This window comes from Cyprinodon tularosa, unplaced genomic scaffold, assembly GCF_016077235.1.
Source record: "Cyprinodon tularosa strain WSP-4 unplaced genomic scaffold, ASM1607723v1 ctg391, whole genome shotgun sequence".
Lineage (NCBI taxonomy): Eukaryota > Metazoa > Chordata > Actinopteri > Cyprinodontiformes > Cyprinodontidae > Cyprinodon > Cyprinodon tularosa.
Window position 1 is genome coordinate 541,941 of NW_024039109.1, and position 20,254 is coordinate 562,194.

General features: G+C 37.3%; 1 protein-coding gene across 1 annotated transcript in view; it reads left to right on the forward strand.

The window, feature by feature from the left end:
• The first annotated feature begins 8,261 nt into the window (after nt 1-8,261).
• The window catches only part of LOC119791456 (phospholipid-transporting ATPase ID-like), a 30,125-nt gene continuing 18,132 nt past the window's right edge, over nt 8,262-20,254 (forward strand). Inside the window, exons 1-12 of the mRNA XM_038297564.1 lie at nt 8,262-8,344; nt 8,425-8,483; nt 11,122-11,235; nt 11,400-11,498; nt 11,610-11,671; nt 11,780-11,852; nt 12,875-12,945; nt 13,016-13,098; nt 16,666-16,824; nt 18,606-18,694; nt 18,819-19,012; nt 19,114-19,322. Coding sequence (XP_038153492.1) covers nt 8,302-8,344; nt 8,425-8,483; nt 11,122-11,235; nt 11,400-11,498; nt 11,610-11,671; nt 11,780-11,852; nt 12,875-12,945; nt 13,016-13,098; nt 16,666-16,824; nt 18,606-18,694; nt 18,819-19,012; nt 19,114-19,322 — 1,255 coding nt within the window. The 5' untranslated portion in view covers nt 8,262-8,301. The remainder of the gene's footprint in view (nt 8,345-8,424; nt 8,484-11,121; nt 11,236-11,399; nt 11,499-11,609; nt 11,672-11,779; nt 11,853-12,874; nt 12,946-13,015; nt 13,099-16,665; nt 16,825-18,605; nt 18,695-18,818; nt 19,013-19,113; nt 19,323-20,254) is intronic.

The following is a 20,254-nucleotide window of genomic DNA, read 5'->3' on the forward strand; positions in this document are numbered from 1 at the left end:
AAAAAGTGTTTAAGAAATAAAGGAGCATTGTATGGTATGGTATGTTTTATCAAACAAGTAGATAAGAAAAACATTAAGATGTTTTTAATTCGATAATCTGCAGATTTGGTTGTTGATTATCTCTCTAGACATCACTACTCTACAGAGAGTTAAGGAGGGAGCGGCTTACAGTCATTTATAGCTCTAGAGCCACGATAACTGTGAGAACATTCCTGTATCTGATGTGCCTGACCTTATTTACATAATTGGTGTTTCGCCCTTTGAAATGCACATAAACAGCTTTATGTTTTTCTGTAAATCGATCCTTAGACTCATTTCAAAGAGGAAAAAAGTTAGAAATGTGTGTTTAAAAATTAAGTTAACCGTTTAAAGCCCGATCCAAGAATAAAATAAAACAGAAAATTACTTTTTTTGGTTTGAAGTCCTTATTTGGCCTTTTACCAAAATATGTAAAAAGAAAAAACAGAAATACATTTTTGATATTAATAATTTATTACTATAAGATAAGTCAAGATTATTTTTTGTGTAGTCTTCTGCCCTCTGTTATCAGGTATATCTGAATTTGTACAATAGGATTTTGAGCAAAGTTTTTACCATTAAATTATGAAAAAGGTGTCAGATGCAAAACATTTCAGAAACGGTATGCATCAAATATGATATATTTGGTATTACAGGGTTAAATATTTTTTCCAAATTTTGATGCTTAAGCATTGCAAATAACAATAAAGAGGAATATGCTGGTTAAGATTCTCAGTCATCCAGGTCATAGTCATTCCAAAAAAATTAAAAAACAATCCACGTTTCTCTTCCCATCCAGGAAGCTTTATCATTTCAAAATGTCACAAATAGCGTCGAGTTCCAGGCTCTTATACAGTAGCCCATCCAAGGGGTGGACCCCTTCGTCCGTTTCAATTTTGTATAGAAAAAGCTTCCTGGATGAAGAAATGTCTTCAAATTTGGAAACAAAGTCCAAACGATTGTTTTTTTTTTTTTTTATCCTTTTTGGAACAATGTAGAGGAAATTTAAAAGTGGAGACATTTTTAGTATTTTTTTAAAGAAGTTGAAGGATGTGGAGAAGAAAATAGAGACCCTGGATCAACTGAGAGTGTTCATTCTCTGCATAACTTCCAGGACAGAGATGTTAGATCTGGATCCCTTTATGAGACATTTTGCTGTGCATCAAAGCAGCTTTTTTTTTTAAGCGAAGGCTGAAATCAGTCTTCTTTGGTCATTTAAATTTTTTTTTTTCAGAATTTGTTTTCTGTATTCATTCATTTATTTTCTTAAACCTTTTTTCTTCAGCTAAATTTGACCTAAAATCAGATTTTTTTTTTTTCTTTTTGTGTTTACATCAATACCCAAGAGCTCCCGCATTGCCAGCCTGCCTAGATTATTTGAGCAGTTGCAACTTTTTTTCTCCAACCAGAAACATGCTTTACTGATACTGGACATGCTCAGATGGACCCTTCACTTAACCACCAGGACCAAAGTCATAAAAAAAAAAAAAAAAAAAAAAAAAAAAAAAAAAAAAGAAGATTATCTTGTAAATTAAGTGGGAGAATTTAGGTTTTTTTTTTTTTAGATTTCAATGTAGTTTTTTGTTCATATAAATATATTACAACTTAGATTAAATAATTTTTTTCATTTACTTTGAAGTTACATGGTTAGGATATGCTAAAATATGTCCATCTAGCTCATAATGTTCTGTGATAGCTGATATATATATTTTTATTATTGTTTTCTATTATAATGTTTTTACATTATTTTTGATAAATATTAAACATTAAAACTTTAAAAATCAGTTGTTAAAAAGAGTTTTTCTCTTTAAAAAGTTGATTTTGGGATCTGCTGAATAACGTAATGAGTTGTTTTTGCCGTGTTGCGCTGCATTATGCTTTACTCCTCTACTTCCCGAACTACAGCCGCCTCCTTTGTTGCTCGTCTTTCATTACCTGACAAACTAATTAATGCAGATGTGTTTGGCCAATGTCGCCATGGTTACTGAGGTCAGTCACACCTGGATTAATCAGTCTGTCCAGTAATAAAAGACAGAAAAACAAAGGAGCTGCCTGAAAGTTAAGGAAGTAGTGGAGTTGGGGATAGAATCCATTTGGGTTGTTGAATAAAATACATCTTTGAAAAAGCTTCAAAATTGAATCCATGTTTTTAAAATGTCTGTGTTTGAGGACGTTTCAGAGAGCCCAAAGTTGCAGTTTATTTGTTAATAAGGTTTTATAAACTATACAAGGAATAATGAATTCACTCAGACAAAAAAAGAGGAAGTTTATTTGTAAAACTGAATTGTTACGGAGCCCCTCTGATGACATGGTGAAAAAAAATGTTTAATTATGGCCACGAAGTAGTATTTCGTGGCCACGCAATAAGTATAACGTGCGCACGAAATACTACTTCGTGGCCACGCAATAAGTTTAACGTGTGCACGAAATACTACTTCGTGGCCACGCAATAAGTTTATCGTGCGCACGAAATACTACTTCGTGGCCACGCAATAAGTTTATCGTGCGCACGAAATACTACTTAGTGGCCACGCAATAAGTATAACGTGCGCACGAAATACTACTTCGTGGCCACGCAATAAGTATAACGTGCGCACGAAATACTACTTCGTGGCCACGCAATAAGTATAACGTGCACACGAAATACTACTTCGTGGCCACGCAATAAGTTTATCGTGCGCACGAAGTACTACTTCGTGGCCACGCAATAAGTTTATCGTGCGCACGAAATACTACTTCGTGGCCACGCAATAAGTATAACGTGCGCATGAAATACTACTTCGTGGCCACGCAATAAGTTTATCGTGCGAACGAAATACTACTTCGTGGCCACGCAATAAGTTTATCGTGCGCATGAAATACTTATTAATAATATCAATATCATTCCTGGACAACTGGGTAAGCAAATCGAGCGCGCCTTAGACCTTAGAGAAGGCGCGCTCGATTTGCTTACCCAGTTGTCCAGGAATGATATTGATATTATTAATAAGTATTTCGTGCGCACGTTATACTTATTGCGTGGCCACGAAGTAGTATTTCGTGCGCACATTATACGTATTGCGTGGCCACGAAATACTACTTCGTGTGCACGAAATACTACTTCGTGGCCACAATTAAAACATTTTTTTGATCATGTCATCAGAGGGGCTCCGTAGAATGGAGATGACATTTTGCAACTGTTCTTAGAGGTGCTGCAATCGTTCCAGGGATAGATTCAGTTGAAACATCTGTCTTTTTTTTATATATAGTCAAATAGTATGGGTAATTAGCAGACATATATCTGTTTAATACATTAATAAATGTTTGGTATAGGCCCTGATTTTTCATAGAAGTTGGGAGAAAAGATAAAACTATTGCACAGGGATGTTCACCACGGTTATCACTGAGACACAGAAGCTCCTGACATTCAGATAGTAAAAGAACAGCTTCAATCTTGTACCAACCATCCCAACCATATCTGTTTATCAACCATATCTGTTTATCATGAGAGGATGAACGACTCTTTGAAGGCCATGGAGAGGTCAGTTTTAAACTATTACATCTCCCTGAGTCAGCAACGGTCAGCTTACCACCAGACACTTTTGGTCTGATCTTCAAAGATTCAATGAAGAAGAGCTAAATAGTGTTGGCCAAACACAAGCATGATTAGTGGGTGTGTTGGTGGTGAGCTACAAAGATTGCACGTGCAACTGATAAGAGGAGCAAAGCGTAGGATTAAAATGAACGTGAGCTACTGGTCATAAAAGAAAGATGAGGTTCTAAACCTTGGATATGGAGGTAATTATGATGATAATGAGTATTATTTATAGTGCACTTTTGAGGTATCTCAAAGTGCTACAAAACATAAACAAATACATAAATCAATGAAAATAGTAAAAGCTAAGTGTTAAAGATTAAATCTCATAAAACCTGGAAAAGTTGACTTTGACCCCCCCTGAACCCCACCCCAATAGAAAAGGAGATACAGTCAGATTTACAGTGAGATTACTCTCTAAGCATGGACTCTTAAAAACACACACAAAATTATTTTACCACAAATCCTTCAAATTGTTATTTCAATTCTTTTTTTCTTCACTAAAAAAATAATTTTTAAAACTTGGATAAGAAGTAATCACTTTTGATGATTATATATTGTCCTGAGGTTTATAGTATATTGTCCTGAGGGAGTGGTGCACTGCAAAAAATTGAAATCTAAATAAGTAATTTTTTCTTGCAATAAGTGCATTTTTTCTTGGATTGAGGAGGTAACTGAGACACTTTGCCAATGGAAGAAAATTTACATTTAAAATAAGAAAACACAATTGCATTGTCTTATTTAAAGTGAATATTATCTAATTATCTTATTTTAAGACTAAAAATACTCATTCCATTGGCAAATTATCTTATTTACCTACTCAAATTAATGGTAAATACACTTAATTTAATTCATTTTTTTCTCATTTTTAGATGGTTTTTGCAGTGTGGCATAGTGGTAAGGGCATAAAGCTTGGAATCCTGAGGTTGTGAGTGCCGCAAATGCCAGCCCAACGCTCCCCAAGTGGATAGGTTAAATGCAGAGAGTGAATTTTGTTGCGTGGTACAGTAATGGTGTAATGACAAAAACAAATTGTGGAGGTTTGGCCCAGAGATGTTGACTTTAAAGTTGAATTAAACCTCCAAAGAGGTTTAGAAAGCCGTTTGTTCACAAATCCAAAACTGCATATAATCCATTTGATTTATTTCTCACAGAGGGGGTAGTAACTAATTACATTTACTTGAGTACATTTTAAAAATAATAATAATAAAGTTTTGGGAGTAGTTTTGCAGCATTTTACTTTTTACTTTCACTTGAGTAAAATATGATAAAGTTAAATTTTGGCTATCAATTAAAACAAGCTTGTTTGCACCATTGTGAGACACTTTCTTCTTTTTCGTTCTCAATTATGGGTTAAATGTTATTTTTCTTTCTGCTGGGTTTGCCATGTCATTCAGAGGTTGGGTGAAAATACAGCAATCATTATACTGTAATTTTGCCTATTTTACATACTGTAAACTGATTTTCTAAGTTTTATAAAAAAACAATCTTATTTTGAATAGTGTTCATTCTGCCTTTACTATTTAATTACTGTAAGTCATATATTTATTCTCATTCTTTGTCATCCCAGAATTTGAATATCATTTAATATTTTGTTACATTTTACATAATTTTGTATCAGTTTTTTATGATTCTGGGTATATATTTTTAATTTTAGTGGAATATTTTCTTTAAAGGCTCATTTTTTACTTTTAGTTGCACTATATGATCAAGTAGTGCTACTGTTACTTAATTACAATTTTGGGGTACTCTACCCAGGTCTGGTTACTCACAGAAAGCCTTACATGCTGACTTTGTTTTGCATCTGCACCAAAAACACACATACATACCATTAAAGGTGATAGCTTAAATGCAACCTTTAATGCTATCTTAGACTCTGTTGGTTTGGTTTAAAATGTGCCTAGAACCACACATTCTCATCTTCATACTTTGGAGCTTGTGCTGACATACAGCATTGAATGTGAAAAAAATCACAGTATTTCCTTACAACCTCTTAGAACAACCACTTTTTAGGTAGTTCTTCTCCCCCAAAACAAGTTTTCACTTTAGCAGATCATTACTGGATAATGTAGTTATCAATTTTCCAGAATCTGTTCCCCTTTCTATCCCAAACTGTTTCACTGAACAACACAACAGAGGGTAACCAATTCATTTATTCCCCCTCACAAATTGACGATTTTGTTGATGGGGTCACTAGTTTTCTGCATAATGCCTTAGACAATGCAGCACCATCTAACAATAGGAGTCTGGTTCCTTGGTTTATTACAGAGCTGCACACTTTGAAGCAAAATGCAAGGGAACTAAATAGAAAAAGGGCAATCTGCATGCCTACAGGAATCCTAAAAAAACTGGAAGAACAGTCTACTGCTGTATGAAATAAACCTTCTTAAACTAGAGCAACATATTTCTCTTGCTAAAATCACAATCATTACAGTTTGCTAAAATCACACAGAGCCATAGCTCTGTTGAACTGTCCATTCCCCCCGGCTGTTACCAATAAAGATTTTATTGGATTCTTTATAAATAAGAATAATAATATTAGAAATAAGATCATTGATACCCTTCTAAATGTGATTTATCTCTGAAAGGTGAGGCAGCATCTGAAGTAGCCATAGAATCTGAATCGTGTTTAGACTACTTTGATCCATTTGGATTTTAAGAGTTAGCAACATATTATCTTCATCTAAGCCTTCAACTTGTATTTTAGATCCAGTTACAACTAGGTTATTTAAGGAATAATTCCCTCTGATTTGATTAATCTATCCCTGTTACAAGGATATATTCTAAAGGCTTTTAAGGTAGCTGTAACTAAATCTTTACTTAAATTATAGACCTATATCTAATCTTTTGGTCTTATCTAAATTTCTTGAGAGAATAGTTGCTAAACAAGTGTGTGACCATTAACACCATAATTAGCTTTTTGAAAAGTTTCAGTCTGGCTTTAGAGCCCATTGTAGCACTGAAACAGTTCTGCTGAAAGTCACTAATGATATTCTCATGGCCTCAGATAAAGGACTTGTATCTGTGCTCGTCCTGTTGGATCTCAGTGTTGCATTTGAGACAGTTGATCATAATATTTTTTTTAAAGGCTTTTGTAGGTACTGCACTAGGCTGTTTTAATTCTAATTCGATAGTTTTCACTTTGTTCACATTAATGATAGATGTCCTTCATGCTCCAGGGTTACCTATGGAGTACCACAGGGATTAGTGCTCGGACCAATTCTCTTTACTATATATATGCTCCCAATCAGTATAATTATTAGACAACATGGGATTAATTTTCACTGTTATGCTGATACCCAGCTATATCTGTCTATAAATCCAGATGAAGCTAACCCATTACATAGATTACAGGCATGTCTTGAAGACATAAAAACCTGGAGGACTCTTAACTTTTTGCTCCTGAATGCAGACAAAACAGAAGTTATAGTCTTTTGACCAGAGTCTCTGAAAAAGAAACTGATTGGTCAGTCAATTCAGTTGGATGGGATTAAATAAAGTAAAAAATATTTTTTTATCATGACCTGTTATTTAAATACCATATCAAAGAGGTTTCTAGAATTTCCTTCTTTTATTTATATAATATTGCGAAATTTGGAAATCTCCTGTCCAGGGGTGATGCTGAGAAACTAGTCCATGCATTTGTTACTTCAAGGCTGGACTATTGTAATTCTTTACTATCAGGAAGTCAACAAGCTATAGTTAAAAATCCTTCATTTAATCCAATATGCTGCAGCCAGAGTTCTGATGATATTAAAAATAGAAATCATATTTGTCCTATCTTAGCATTTCTTCATTGGCTTCCTGTTTAATCAAGAATAGATTTTAAAATCCTCATTCCCAAGTATAAAGCCCAATTCTACTGGTAGAATGGGAGGCCGACCTTTTAGTTATCAGGCTCCTCTCCTATGGAACCAACTACCAGTTTTAGTCCGTGAGGCAGACACCCTGTCTACTTTTAAGGCTAGGCTTAAAACTTTCCTTTTTGATAAAGCTCATAGTTAGAGTGGCTCAGGTTACCCTGAGCTATCTCTATAGTTATGCTGCTATAGGCTTAGACTGCCGGAGGACATAGGGACCCCCCTTTCATCATTCTGCTTCATCCTATCTCTATTCACGCACTCTGCAGTATTAATTAGATCTACCCATAACTTTAGGCTCTCTCTGCTTTTTGTCATTGTAGTAGCTACTTCCTGCCTATTACTATTTCGCTGTAACACCATCTTGGATAGAAATATCAGCTGTGCTGCTGCCATCAAAACCTTTGTTTAAAGATATGGGAGTTTGGCCTGTTTTTCTCTTACTATGACTAAATGTATTTGTTGGAAATTGAGTTTCCTGGAGCATTTACAGATTAGATGAAGGTGACTTTTCGGCATCAAACACTCTAGTGTGGGTCTAGTGTGAAATGCTGAATATGAAGAAGCACCTTATGGATAAATGCGGTGGAGGTCCTGTGATGCTGTGGGCCTTTTTCTCCTCCAAATATCTGTAGTTTGACATAATAAACATTCTTTCTTTCTGTGTTTTGTTTTTTTCCCCTTGTATGACTGGTGTAGTTCTGACTCAGATGTTTGGATTTATACCTATTTATCCTCCCTTGAAAAGAAAACAAAGTCTGCTATACTATTGCACTGCCTCACTCTGTGCTTACCTTTTGCACAGGTGCTCATGATTCAGGCATCAAAAATGAAAGAGCTGTGCTAAAGATGGGATTCTTTGGAAAATTATGTGGAGGGGAGAAAAAGAAAGGTGAGTTCTGATGCAGAAAAATGTTTAATGACTTATTTGGGGTCTCACTGATTTGTCTTTTGTTTTCTAACATTTCTCAGAGGAGGAGAGATTCCTGCGAGCGAATGACAGACCTTTCAACCTGTCTCAGCAGTACGCTGTAAGTGTTCGTTGCACATGGAAGCATTTCTACTGAAAAACTGGTTGTTTTTGCTGTTGGAGGTAGAAACTGATACTGTCATAATACTGTCATGGTGTTACCATTTAACCTGGGCACTATGGATAGGGTTCAGAAATGTAAAGGGAAAATGTAAAGCAATGATAAAATAATTAATTTGCTGTGTACATAAGTGTATTTTCCTTCACTTGTGCCAAATCTCGATTTACCAATCGATCTACCTTTACACCCTCACCTACAGCAGCCTTTCCCAGGCAAACAGCAGCTGAATTGCAGCCAACTTCCCTTCAACTCCCAGCAAAATCCCCTTCAACTTCCAGCCACTGGAGTGACCCCCTTTTTGAATACTTTTTTTACTCTGACTCCACCCTTTCACTGAATTACAGGGTCTGACCAGGAGATGCTGATTCTCTTTAGATCTTAATGTCCACAAATCATGACAGAAAGAATATTTTAGTACAAAGATTGATGTTTTAAAAAGCAATCTTAGGGGACCAGCCAAGGGTCTATCAAGGAAAGTGGGTACATTTTAAATGGCTACTACTGTATGGTCATGAGATCTGGGTAATGACCTAAAGATCAAGACAAGATCGTGAATACAAGCGGCCAAAATGAGTTTCCTTGTCATGGTGACTGGGCGTACCCTTTGAGATTGGTTGAGGCGTTCAGTTACCCAGGAGGAACTCAGAGTAGAGTCATTTCTCCTCCACGTCAAAGGAGCCAATCTGTCGAAGGAGCCAATCGGTCGCCTGCCTCAGGAGGTGTACCAGGCATGTCCTATCGGGGGGAGGCCTCATGGAAGGCCCAGGACACGCTCGAGAGACTGTGTCTGTGAGCTGGGCTGGTGTCGCCTCGGGGCCCCCCCAGAGCAGCTGGAGGAAGAGTGTGTGGATCCGGAAGTCGGGGAACGGTTTTGGTCCCAGTGGATTATTGCATTTTGTGCACATTGGGGCCATTAGAGGTGTGTTAGTGTTTGCATGTATTAAAGTAGCTGATGGACTTTGTCCTGCTTGTGCCTGATATGCAAACTTATAATTAATGACATAAAATAATAAAGCAGTCAATGTTAATTTTATCTAGGTGTGCTTTTTTTTTCTTTTTTTTGCATATGACCACATCTCTCTGAGGCTTAGCTGTTTATGCATAAATAAGATTGACAAAAATGAATAAAAGAATAAGCAATATTAATTCGACCTGGAGAGACTTACAGAGAGAAGCTGCAATTAATAAAGTGTTATTGTTTGGTGCTTGGCAGAAGACTTTGGATGAGAAATCTGAAAAGGATTAGATTAGAGTAGCCTTCCCCTCGGGGGCCTGGACACTGGTGCTAGAATAAGCTGGAGGATGAGGGGGACAGGGAGCAGTCTGAGAATGAGGAGGTGGGTGAGAGTTCACTAGTGCGCTGGTGAACTGAGAAGATGGGCTTCAGAGGAGGTGCGGCCTCGAGGTTGATTGGACTGAAGCTTGATGTGGGATTTCAGCAGGTGCTTCAGCTGAGCTTGATGAATCTTTCAGATTTAACTTTCACTTAAACTTAATTTAACCGGATGTACAACAACTTTAAGTTCTAGTAATTCCTCCCCAGGAACTAATCCACAATTTCATAATGTATTTCCAGCAATATTCCGGTCTTATCTCTTATGGAATCAAATATACTTTTTTTTATTTTTTTTTTTTACACCCTTTGTTTTTATTACACCCAACAGCTAATTGGCTTAGCCATAAAGGGTTACTTCCTTGTTTATCCCCTGCACACATACCTCCTTTATTATATTAAATATACACAGAATGGCTTTATTCACCAACAAAGTGAGTTAAAAAAAAGAGTTAAAGACAAAAATAACAAATAATACACCAGCTGGTTGCACTAAGAAACTATGCACCTATAATAGAGAACTGTATATAGGTTGACCTGAGTTATCATATGACATAGATATTAACCATAACTTTCATCTTAGACATTTTACAAAAATATCAGCTCCTCTTCCACGGCTGTAGATCTTTAAGTTACCTCCTGTCCTTTCGTCTTTCAAAATAAAAGGATGGTATTTTTTTCATACAACAGAAACAGCTACCTTCTTTTGAAATAATATAATTTAGTCCATTAAAGGTAATAGAAATAGATTTACAGCAATGCATTATGTCCACACTGCAAAAAACATCTAGAAATAAGTGAAATATTTTTTGAATTAAGTGTATTTACCCTTAATTTGAGCAGGTAAATAAGATGACCTGCCAATGGAATTAGTATTTTTACTCCTAAAATATGATAATTAGCTAATATATGCTTGAATTAAGACAAAACTAAAGTTTTTTTCTTATTTTAAATGTAAATTGTCTCATTCACTTGGCAAAGTGTCACACTTACCTCCTCAATTCAAGAAAAAATGCACTAAATTTGAGCAAAAATGACTTATATAGATTTTCATTTTTTGCAGTGCAATACTTAAGCAATTGTAATATAAAGGGGAGACCAGAGTTTTTATACAATTATGTTAGTTATATTTTGTATCACATCACCTACATTTTAGACATCCATCATGGGATACATGTCATGTTTTATCAATTTTTTTCCCCCCACATCTGGTAAAGAAAACCTGTCTTCTTTTTTTTTCCACAGAAAAATGCCATTAAGACTGCAAAATACAACATTATTACCTTCTTGCCTCGTAACATCTTTGAGCAGTTCAGCAGGCTTGCCAACGCCTACTTCCTTTTCCTCCTCATTCTTCAGGTAGACATTTCAGTCATGATCTCATTAGAAATATCCTGCCAATATGTTCTTGTTTCTTGTTCTAATCTTCATACTAATCCATGGGGATTATGTTTTTGCTTCTGCAGACTAGAGTTTATGCAAAGTTGCCTAATTGTAAAACATTTTGGATTGTGCTTTGACAGCTAATCCCACAAATCTCCTCTGTTCCCTGGTTCACCACGGCGGTCCCGCTCATCCTAGTGCTGGCTGTAACAGGGGTCAAAGATGCTAACGATGACATAGTAAGATTAAAAGATCAACTCCAGACAGGAAACAGAATTAGATACTAACATCAAACATACATAAACATGTTCTACCGTCTGTTTATTCTTTTTTTCATGTGAAATGAGCAGAACAGACACAAACAAGATAAGCAGGTGAATAACCGCATGGTGAAGGTCCTCATAAATGGAGAGTGAGTCACGGCATCAAAGATTTTACAATCTGTGCATGGAAACTGTTACTGAAGGCGGCCTCTTGGTTTATTATCCAAGCAGACTGACAGATGTTCTGTTTTTTATAGGCTAAGAGAGGAAAAATGGATGAACATCCAGGTTGGAGACATAGTCAAACTGGAGAGCAACCAGTTTGTCACAGTAAGTCTGGACTTCTGTCATGTGATACAATCACCTGATTATGTCAGAACTGCTGTTTGACCAAGATTTAGCAAAACAGAAGAGGGTTTTATATCACAGTCACAAACCAATTGTAGAACAATGGCGTTGAGTTTGAGGCTTTATAGAATTGACCAAAAATACTTTGTTGTGACTTAAAAAACATGCAAACTGAACCGGATGAGTGGGTCCGCCCCGTAGGAATGTCTATAAGACAGGTATCGGGTATTACAGGCTAGCAAAGAACTCAAACGACAGCGAAAAGGGTTTTTGTTCCACTCTTTAAAGCAGTGGTCTCCAACCCTGGTCCTCAAGATCTACTGTCCTACAGATTTTGGTTGCATCCCTGCTTCAACACAGCTGAATCAAATGAATGGCTTGAAAAGGTAATCAATCATTTGATTCAGCTGTGTTGAAGCAGGGATGCATCTAAAATCTGTAGGACAGTAGATCTTGAGGACCAGGGTTGGAGACCACTGCTTTAAAGCTTCGAACTCAACGCCATTTCTGACACTTTGAATTAAAAAATCTTTCTGGATGGGAAGGGAAACATCTTCAAACTTGGAGACAAAGTCCAGTGGATTTTTTTAAACCTTTTTTGGAATGGTTACTGTGGAGTAAAAAAACAATATGAGCACTGAGAGTTGAGAGTTTCACGGAAGAAAAGGTTTTATTTTACTCTCCAGAGGAGAACAACATGACCAGCTGAGTGCAGCTCTCAGTGTTGATCTGAGGCTGCAACATCCCAACCCCTGCATAAAAAAGGGGACTCCCCACACATTTGGTTCATCAAAGGACAGAGATGACAATTGTTTTCTTTTCACACCAGGATGTGAGAATCTTGACATGTTTCCCCCTTATCTAACCTAGAGGGAAACTTCCTTTCAAACCTCCTTCCTTTCCTTTCCTTTCATGGAGAACCTTCACCAGCTTATTCTTCAACTGATTTCTGAAGCTAAACCCTGAGATTCGAGTTGTCAACACTAAACCTTAAATCCTTTCAGGCAGACCTCCTGTTGCTGTCCAGCAGTGAACCTCTCAATCTTATCTACGTGGAGACTGCTGAGTTGGACGGGTGAGTTTCCATACCATGGATAGATCCTCCATCAGCTGCTTCTTTCTCACGTCTTCTTGGTGTCCTTCAGTGAAACCAATCTGAAGGTCAAACAGGGCCTGACCGTCACTGGAGAGATGGGGGACAACGTTGAACTTCTTTCGGCCTTCAGAGGTAACAAATTTAAACAAATAAGTTGGGGTTTCTGATAAACTCAGATTTTTTTGCACAATTTCTAAAATCTTAAGTGGAAATCAGATATTAGGATCCTCTGTATAAAAACCCCAACAGTTTCACATTTAGTTGGATTAAATGATTCCCTTTTTAGGTTAATAAGTGTGAAAGTGTCACTGTGCATACAACTGATCATGTGTCCTGGCTACACGACTAACGGCGTTTCCTTTGTGTAGAGGGGGGCCCAGGTAGCCTCGTGAGAACATCCTGATCTCGCAAGCTTTCAAGGTTTCACTCGCAGATCAGTCTGGAGACTCTCTGTTAAAGAAAATTCGGAGCCATTCACCAAACGAACGTCCAATCAGCGTTGGCTTTGAGGCGGGTTGAGGTGTGACGCAACGAGAAGCGCGACAGTTCAGTCTAAAGAACATGGCGGCTTCAGCCGATGAAACTAGCGCTAGCGTGGCTATCGAGCAAGTTTTATCAGAATTACAGAGTATTTCTTCACTGAAAGAAGAGCAAAACACTGCTCTGGAGGCTTTTCTCAGAGGAAAAGATGTTTTTGCTCTTCTCCCGACTGATTTGGGCAAGAGTAGCCTGGCTGTTAGTACGTCATATGCTTCGTTGATCTGATTGGTTTATTTGGCCCGTCTATCACCAACATAGGCCAATCAGCTAACCAGTATTTTCGCCCCTTCCCAAAATTACTTCAACGGAAGGTTTCCAGATGGATATGCGGAGCAAATCCATCTGGCAGAGTCAGGTTAGGGCCCAGGTGGGATTCAATCCCCCGGACTCCAAGGTGAAAGTCGTGCTCTTATCAGTCAGCAAGTTTTTCAGCTAATGGCTGACTGAGATAGGGTTTTTCTTTAGCTGCCTGGTCAATATGCATGACTTTCATGAGTGGGTATGTGGGATCAAATCCCACCTAGGCCCTCTTTTGTGTATTTCCCACTTACCCACATTCAGGTAAAGAAAAAAAACAATTTCTATTATATATATAATAGGAGTACACCACTATAAAAAATCACTTCCTTCTTTAACATCCAAGAAGATCTCAAGATATCAGGAAGACAATTATGGACCACCTGTTTGATTTATCAAGGTTCCTGAAGGTGTCAAAATCATGTGTTAAAATAATTTTATATCCAGACATAATCGGTTCCACAGTTGAATTTATAAATCACCTGAGAAAAAAAGTTTAAACGGATCCATAATTAGTTGAACATGTTGGATTAAATTTGTCATAAATTTCCTATAAAAGTAAACATTGCTGTTTAGACATTACATTATTTACTCATGGAGTTTGCCATTTTCACCTGTGCATGGTTGATGATGCGTTTAGTACTCGAACATACAGAGTTAACCCAGGAAGGCCACACTATGTCACTGCCTCAATCTTTTTCATTAGACATTGTGAATCATAAACAAATTTGTTCTACTGTTTACTATATTAGCTAGAGCTAGCACCATTACCAGAAGGCCGGTGAAGATTCTCGGTCATCCAGGTCATAGTCATTTAAAAAAAAAACTTTAAAAAAAAATTATACTGGACTTAGTTTCCAATCTTAAAGATGTTTCACTTCCCATCCAGGAAGCTTTTTCAATTCAAAATTTCAGGAATAGCATTGAGTTCGAGTTTTTGAAGAGCAGAATGTTCACATTTTGGACAAAGAAGACAGGTGGTTTGAAAAGGGTGTGAAGGAAGCCATTTATGTTAAGAAAGAAAAACCGACCGTAAACAGAGGGGGTGGACTCAGGTTTCAGCTTTTGAAAAAACCTACAATGCAGCGATAGAGTTGATTCCCTCCTGCTATCATCGCATCCCCGACCCCCGTACAGGGGATCAGAACATCTCGCTGCTCAGACAGGCCAACAATTCCCCCTAATGAACTCCTTTCAGAGGCTTGTTTTCTAAGCCAAAACACGGCTTTGGCCGTTTCTCAGTTTACAAGAAGGCGAGTACGGATTCGTGTTCTCGCCAATTATGTTCTTGAGAAGATCACAGTAAAATATGGACTTGGTGAGAACGGGAGCATGAAGCATAAATATGGGTCAATTGGAACAGAATCGTACTAATGACGTCACCACATGCTCGACTCGTCTGGAGCTGCATCTCACCTCCTGTTATTAATAGTCTCTAGATAATAATAAATGATTACTTTTTTCATTTAGTGGGGGATTAATAATTAAGACAGTCAGATAAACACAAATCAAATGAACATTTTGCCAAATAAAACTAAAAAATCGCCATCAGAGCCAGCGGTACTTCACACACGGCTATGCACAGAGAGTGCTTCTGCAGACGGGCTGCGGTTAGCCCTGGCTGCTGCCGTTAGCCTCGGAGCTCTGCTGGTTGCCGCGGTCCTCTCAACTTTGGAATTTTTTTTTTTATTACGCGTTAAATTGGTAAATGGACCTTATATTGATACTTTAAAGTATAGTATTCTTGCCTCAAATGATCTTAAAACGTACATTTATTGAACAACAGCAACAGAAAAGAGAACTTTTAACTTTATACTCTGAGCTCTGTTAGTGCTCCATTGAAAGCTGCTGCTGCCGCAGTGCATGCTGGGACAGCTGTCAATCTCAAGAACGGACAAGTCTGCTCTGATGCATGCTGGGTAAAGAGGGTGGGGCGAGAACAACATCCGGGGATTTTGTCCGTTGTCGGTCTGCTGTTCTTGTGAATTGGAACAGTACTAGGGCTGAGGCTGATGACGTTTCACGAGTACACGAGAACGCACAAGTACACTTATTGAGAAATAGCCTTTGCTTTGTGCTACCCTATAAACCTTTGTACTGAACACTAATTCTGCCACTTTGAATAGAAAAAAGCTTCCAGGGTGGGAAGCAAAACGTTCTCAAACTTGGAAACTAAGTCCAGTGGATTGTTTTAAAAAAAAACTTTTTTGGAATCATTAGCAGAAGCTAACATAAAATCAAAATCAAAGCGGAAGAAAATTAACGACTATTTAAAATGATGGTGAAGAATCTTCCAGTAGTGAACATCATGCTAGGATCTGGACCTTGATGTGATCAGGACCCGGTGTTCGGTGCCTATCATAGCTCCATCTGAGGTAGCATCTCCTAGCAGCAGCCTCACAAACACCAGATTCTTCAGCCAACTATAACTGTCACTACCCAGTCTTTACTAACACCTCATTTGCACATGTGGAAGCAGACATGTATCCAAGTTACCATAAATAATCTAATTACTGAAATAAAAGTACTTATTTCTTGCATCAAAGGATGCTAATCTATATAACTATATATAACTTCGAAACTTATTGAGACATCTCCAGAACTTAGAAGATCAAAGCTTTCAAATAAAATACATCGCAGAGGAGCACTGCATTATAATATTATTTTACTGGCCAGTGGCGCTTTCATATTCAATTTGTTTGTGCACAAACTAGAAAACCGTTAGAGCGAAAGGGTTAATGTCAGACAGTTAGAAACAAAACCTTTGTCTTCTTTTTGTCAGTGTAGGTAAATATATGTTTGTAAATATGTAAATATCTGGTTTCTCAGTGTCTTATAGTAGCTCATATCTGTGTGTTTCAGGGGAAGTTCGATGTGAGCCTCCAAACAACCGTTTAGACAAGTTTAAGGGGACCTTGACTATTGATGGACAACAATATGGACTGGACAACGATAAGATTCTGCTCAGAGGATGTACTGTGAGGAATACAGACTGGTGCTTCGGTTTGGTCATCTTCGCAGGTACAGTAGGGATCTGACCTGACAGGGAACCCTGAAATGCACCTCTTACAACCGATTCCATCTACATATTTCCATCAGATTCCTCAAAAACAAATAGACTCAGACTGGAGGGTATGTCGACAAACCACCAATATTCACAGGAAATCCTGAAATAAAGCATATAACAGCCAACTTTATCTCAATGAGTTAAACAGCAAAAAGGGTTGATATAAACGTTCTAGAAAAATTATTCAGATAAACATAAAAATAAGAAAAATTTTTCAATAAGACTTCTACCTAAAAGTTGAAAAGTTTTTTGGGGAAAAGTGGGATTTTACCAGTAATATATGTTATGTCTATTTTTGAGGCCTTCATTTATGAGAGGAGATTCCCGAACAGAATATTTTAGCCTGGATACACATTTATCTAGAGAATAACGTGTGATGAGATATGCATTATTTAAACTGAATCGATGATGTTGTGTCACGATTTGGCTATGGTTAGTTGACCCAAAAGCAGAGGCAGGGAGGCAGAGGTGAATCTCTTGTAGATTTAATAATGACTTAACAGAAAACAGAGGCAGGTTATCCAAAAATCCAAAAGGAAAACAAAGTCCAAATAAACATGAAACCAGGAGTCCAAAAAATAAAGACATTAAAAACTAGTCTAAACGTACCAGAAACCATGGAGACGTCAGGGGAATCACAATCATAAGGAGGTAGGTACAGAGAGAAGGGGTTGGAGCATGTTAGACGGTGTTTGGCGAGGACCCAGCAAAGGGAAACTGAAGAGAAAGGGCTTTTTAAAGGAGACTGAGACAAAGAGGGGGCTAATGAGGAAACTGGGAGCAGGTGTGCACAGAACAAGAGAGGGAAAGAGCTAGGGAAGAAGGAGAACATAAGAGGGCAGCAGAGAGCAACAAATAGAAACCTGGAAGACTGGAAATAACAAAATGATAATCAAATAACTAGGACTATAAAACATGGAGAAAAGAAAACTAAACGCTAGAAAACAAGGAGTAAAGTAAGACTGAATACTCAAAAGAAAAACATAACAGATGTGTGAACCCTCCATCGCAAAGTCCTGTTTATTAAAAATGGACAGCTCGAAGGGCATTATCCCACTTTTACCATGATCTCTTACAAAAGAGAAATGTAAAGAAAAAGCTGAGTTGATGGTTCAGTATCTCTCGCTGTGATGCGTTACCAAGGTAACCGGCTCTGGCAACAAAACCTGCAAAGGTAGCGATCATGATCATTTAGAACGATTAGGCTGTTTGATTAGAAGATTTTCATAGGTTTCAGGCTCCCTGCAGCCAATCAAAATGAAGCACCAAGAGCGTTATATAACAATAATTATTTTTCCATGGAGAGTTTTACCCCAGTAGTTTAAATGATCAGTGGATCAGGTAAACGTTACATTCTTCAAATTCTGCTCAATTTATGTAAATGTCCTCACAGTTGTTTAGAAATGTTGCTTTTTATCTTTTTATCTTAATTCTTTTGTCCTTTTGTGTAAAAAAACAGCCCCACATCATAATGTTACCACCTCCGTACTTTACTGTACTCTCAGACATGCTAGCCCTAATGTAGGTTTTTTAAAGTTCACGTTACTTTGCTTAATATAACTTAGAAAAGGTGTTTTGCTGTTTCAATCTACTAAAAACTTAACTAAATATTAGTTTGCAGTTGGTAATGCAGTTGGAACGCGTTTAATCTGGGACTATGTGAAGACAGGAGTTTTTATTCATCTTTAGTATTTGGAAAAAAAAAACGCCCTTGTGTTTGAAACAATGTTTTTAGGTCCTGAGACCAAACTCATGAAGAACAGTGGGAAAACCATGTTTAAACGGACCAACATTGATCAGCTGATGAACATCCTGGTGCCATGTGTGAGTTTATGCACGCAATCGATGAAACAAAAGCAGAAGAAAAAAGATTTGTGATTTAGCTGTTAATTTCGATTATGATGTCTTGATTGTTCCTCTTAGATTAACGCCTCTCCTCTTTTGTTAGATCTTCGGTTTACTAGCAGTTATCTGTGCCGGTTTGACTGTTGGCCACTCCATCTGGGAAGGGAACCAGGGCTCAACCTTCACCGCGTTTCTTCCCCGTAAACCAGGCGTTGGCATTCCTCTGTCGTCTTTCTACTCCTTCTGGTCTTATATCATCGTCCTCAACACGATGGTCCCCATTTCTCTCTACGTCAGGTATGCAGCCTCCGCCTATAAACATGATGACCATAGATTAGGTACAGTTACGGTACTACATGGAGGACTCAGCACCTTCTCTGGTTTCTTCTGTATGCCAGTGTGGAGATGATCCGTCTCGGAAACAGCTTCTTCATAGACTGGGACAGGAAGATGTACTATCCTAACAAAGACACTCCCGCTCAGGCGAGGACCACCTCCCTCAACGAGGAGCTGGGTCAGATTAAATACATCTTCAGTGACAAGACCGGTACTCTGACTCAGAACATCATGACGTTCAACAGGTGCTCCATCAACAGGAAAAACTACGGTAGGAATCAACATTTAGAAAGGAGGCAAATATTTTCACCCCTGTTGAGTTTCTTTGTTTGTGTTTCTTATAAAATGGGCATGTTCTTATTGTTGCTTGGTTTTTTTGGAAATATTTAAGAAATATTTTTTCTCTCAAGGAAACAGCTTAAAATTTGCTAAAGAAACATTTTTAGAGGAAGCAGTTTCAGACTCATCTTCTGTGCTGAGATTTTATGTACATAACCCATTAGCCCACGTTGTTGCAAAGGCATATCTTTATTAGGAAAACAATTTCAATTCACAATACTCCCAAAACAAGTATTTCTGCTGATTTGATTATCTTCCATAGAAACTAGAAATATGTAACTTGTGTTGTAGATCTGTTTTGGTTTGCAGGGACTGCACTTCTATTAATTTTATAGCATTGATAAAATGATAGAAATTCCACAAAATATGGAGCGATATACACTCACCGGCCACTTTATTAGGTACCCCATGCTAGTAACGGGTTGGACCCCCGTATGTACGGTGGCTGAGAAGTGCAAAACACATTTACAATTCAAAAACACATTAACAAATAAAAAACAAAATAACATTTGAAGAAACAAAATTATATTTTGTGAAACAAATGTATTTTTGAAAAAAAAAAGTTTAAATTTTTAAAAACACATTTACAATTCAAAAACACATTAACAAATAAAAAACAAAATAAGATTTGAAGAAACAATTATATTTTATGAAACAATTTATTTTTGAAAAAAAAAGTTTAAATTTTTAAAAACAAATTTACATTTAAGGAAACAAATTCACATTTTAAATAAGTTAGATTTTAGGTGAGAGAAAGTTTCATTTTAGAGAAAAAAAATACATTATAGGGAAACAAATTTACATCTAAAAAAAAAATGACCGTTCGGAAACACTTGTACAAGTGCAAAGACAAAACTGCAAGTG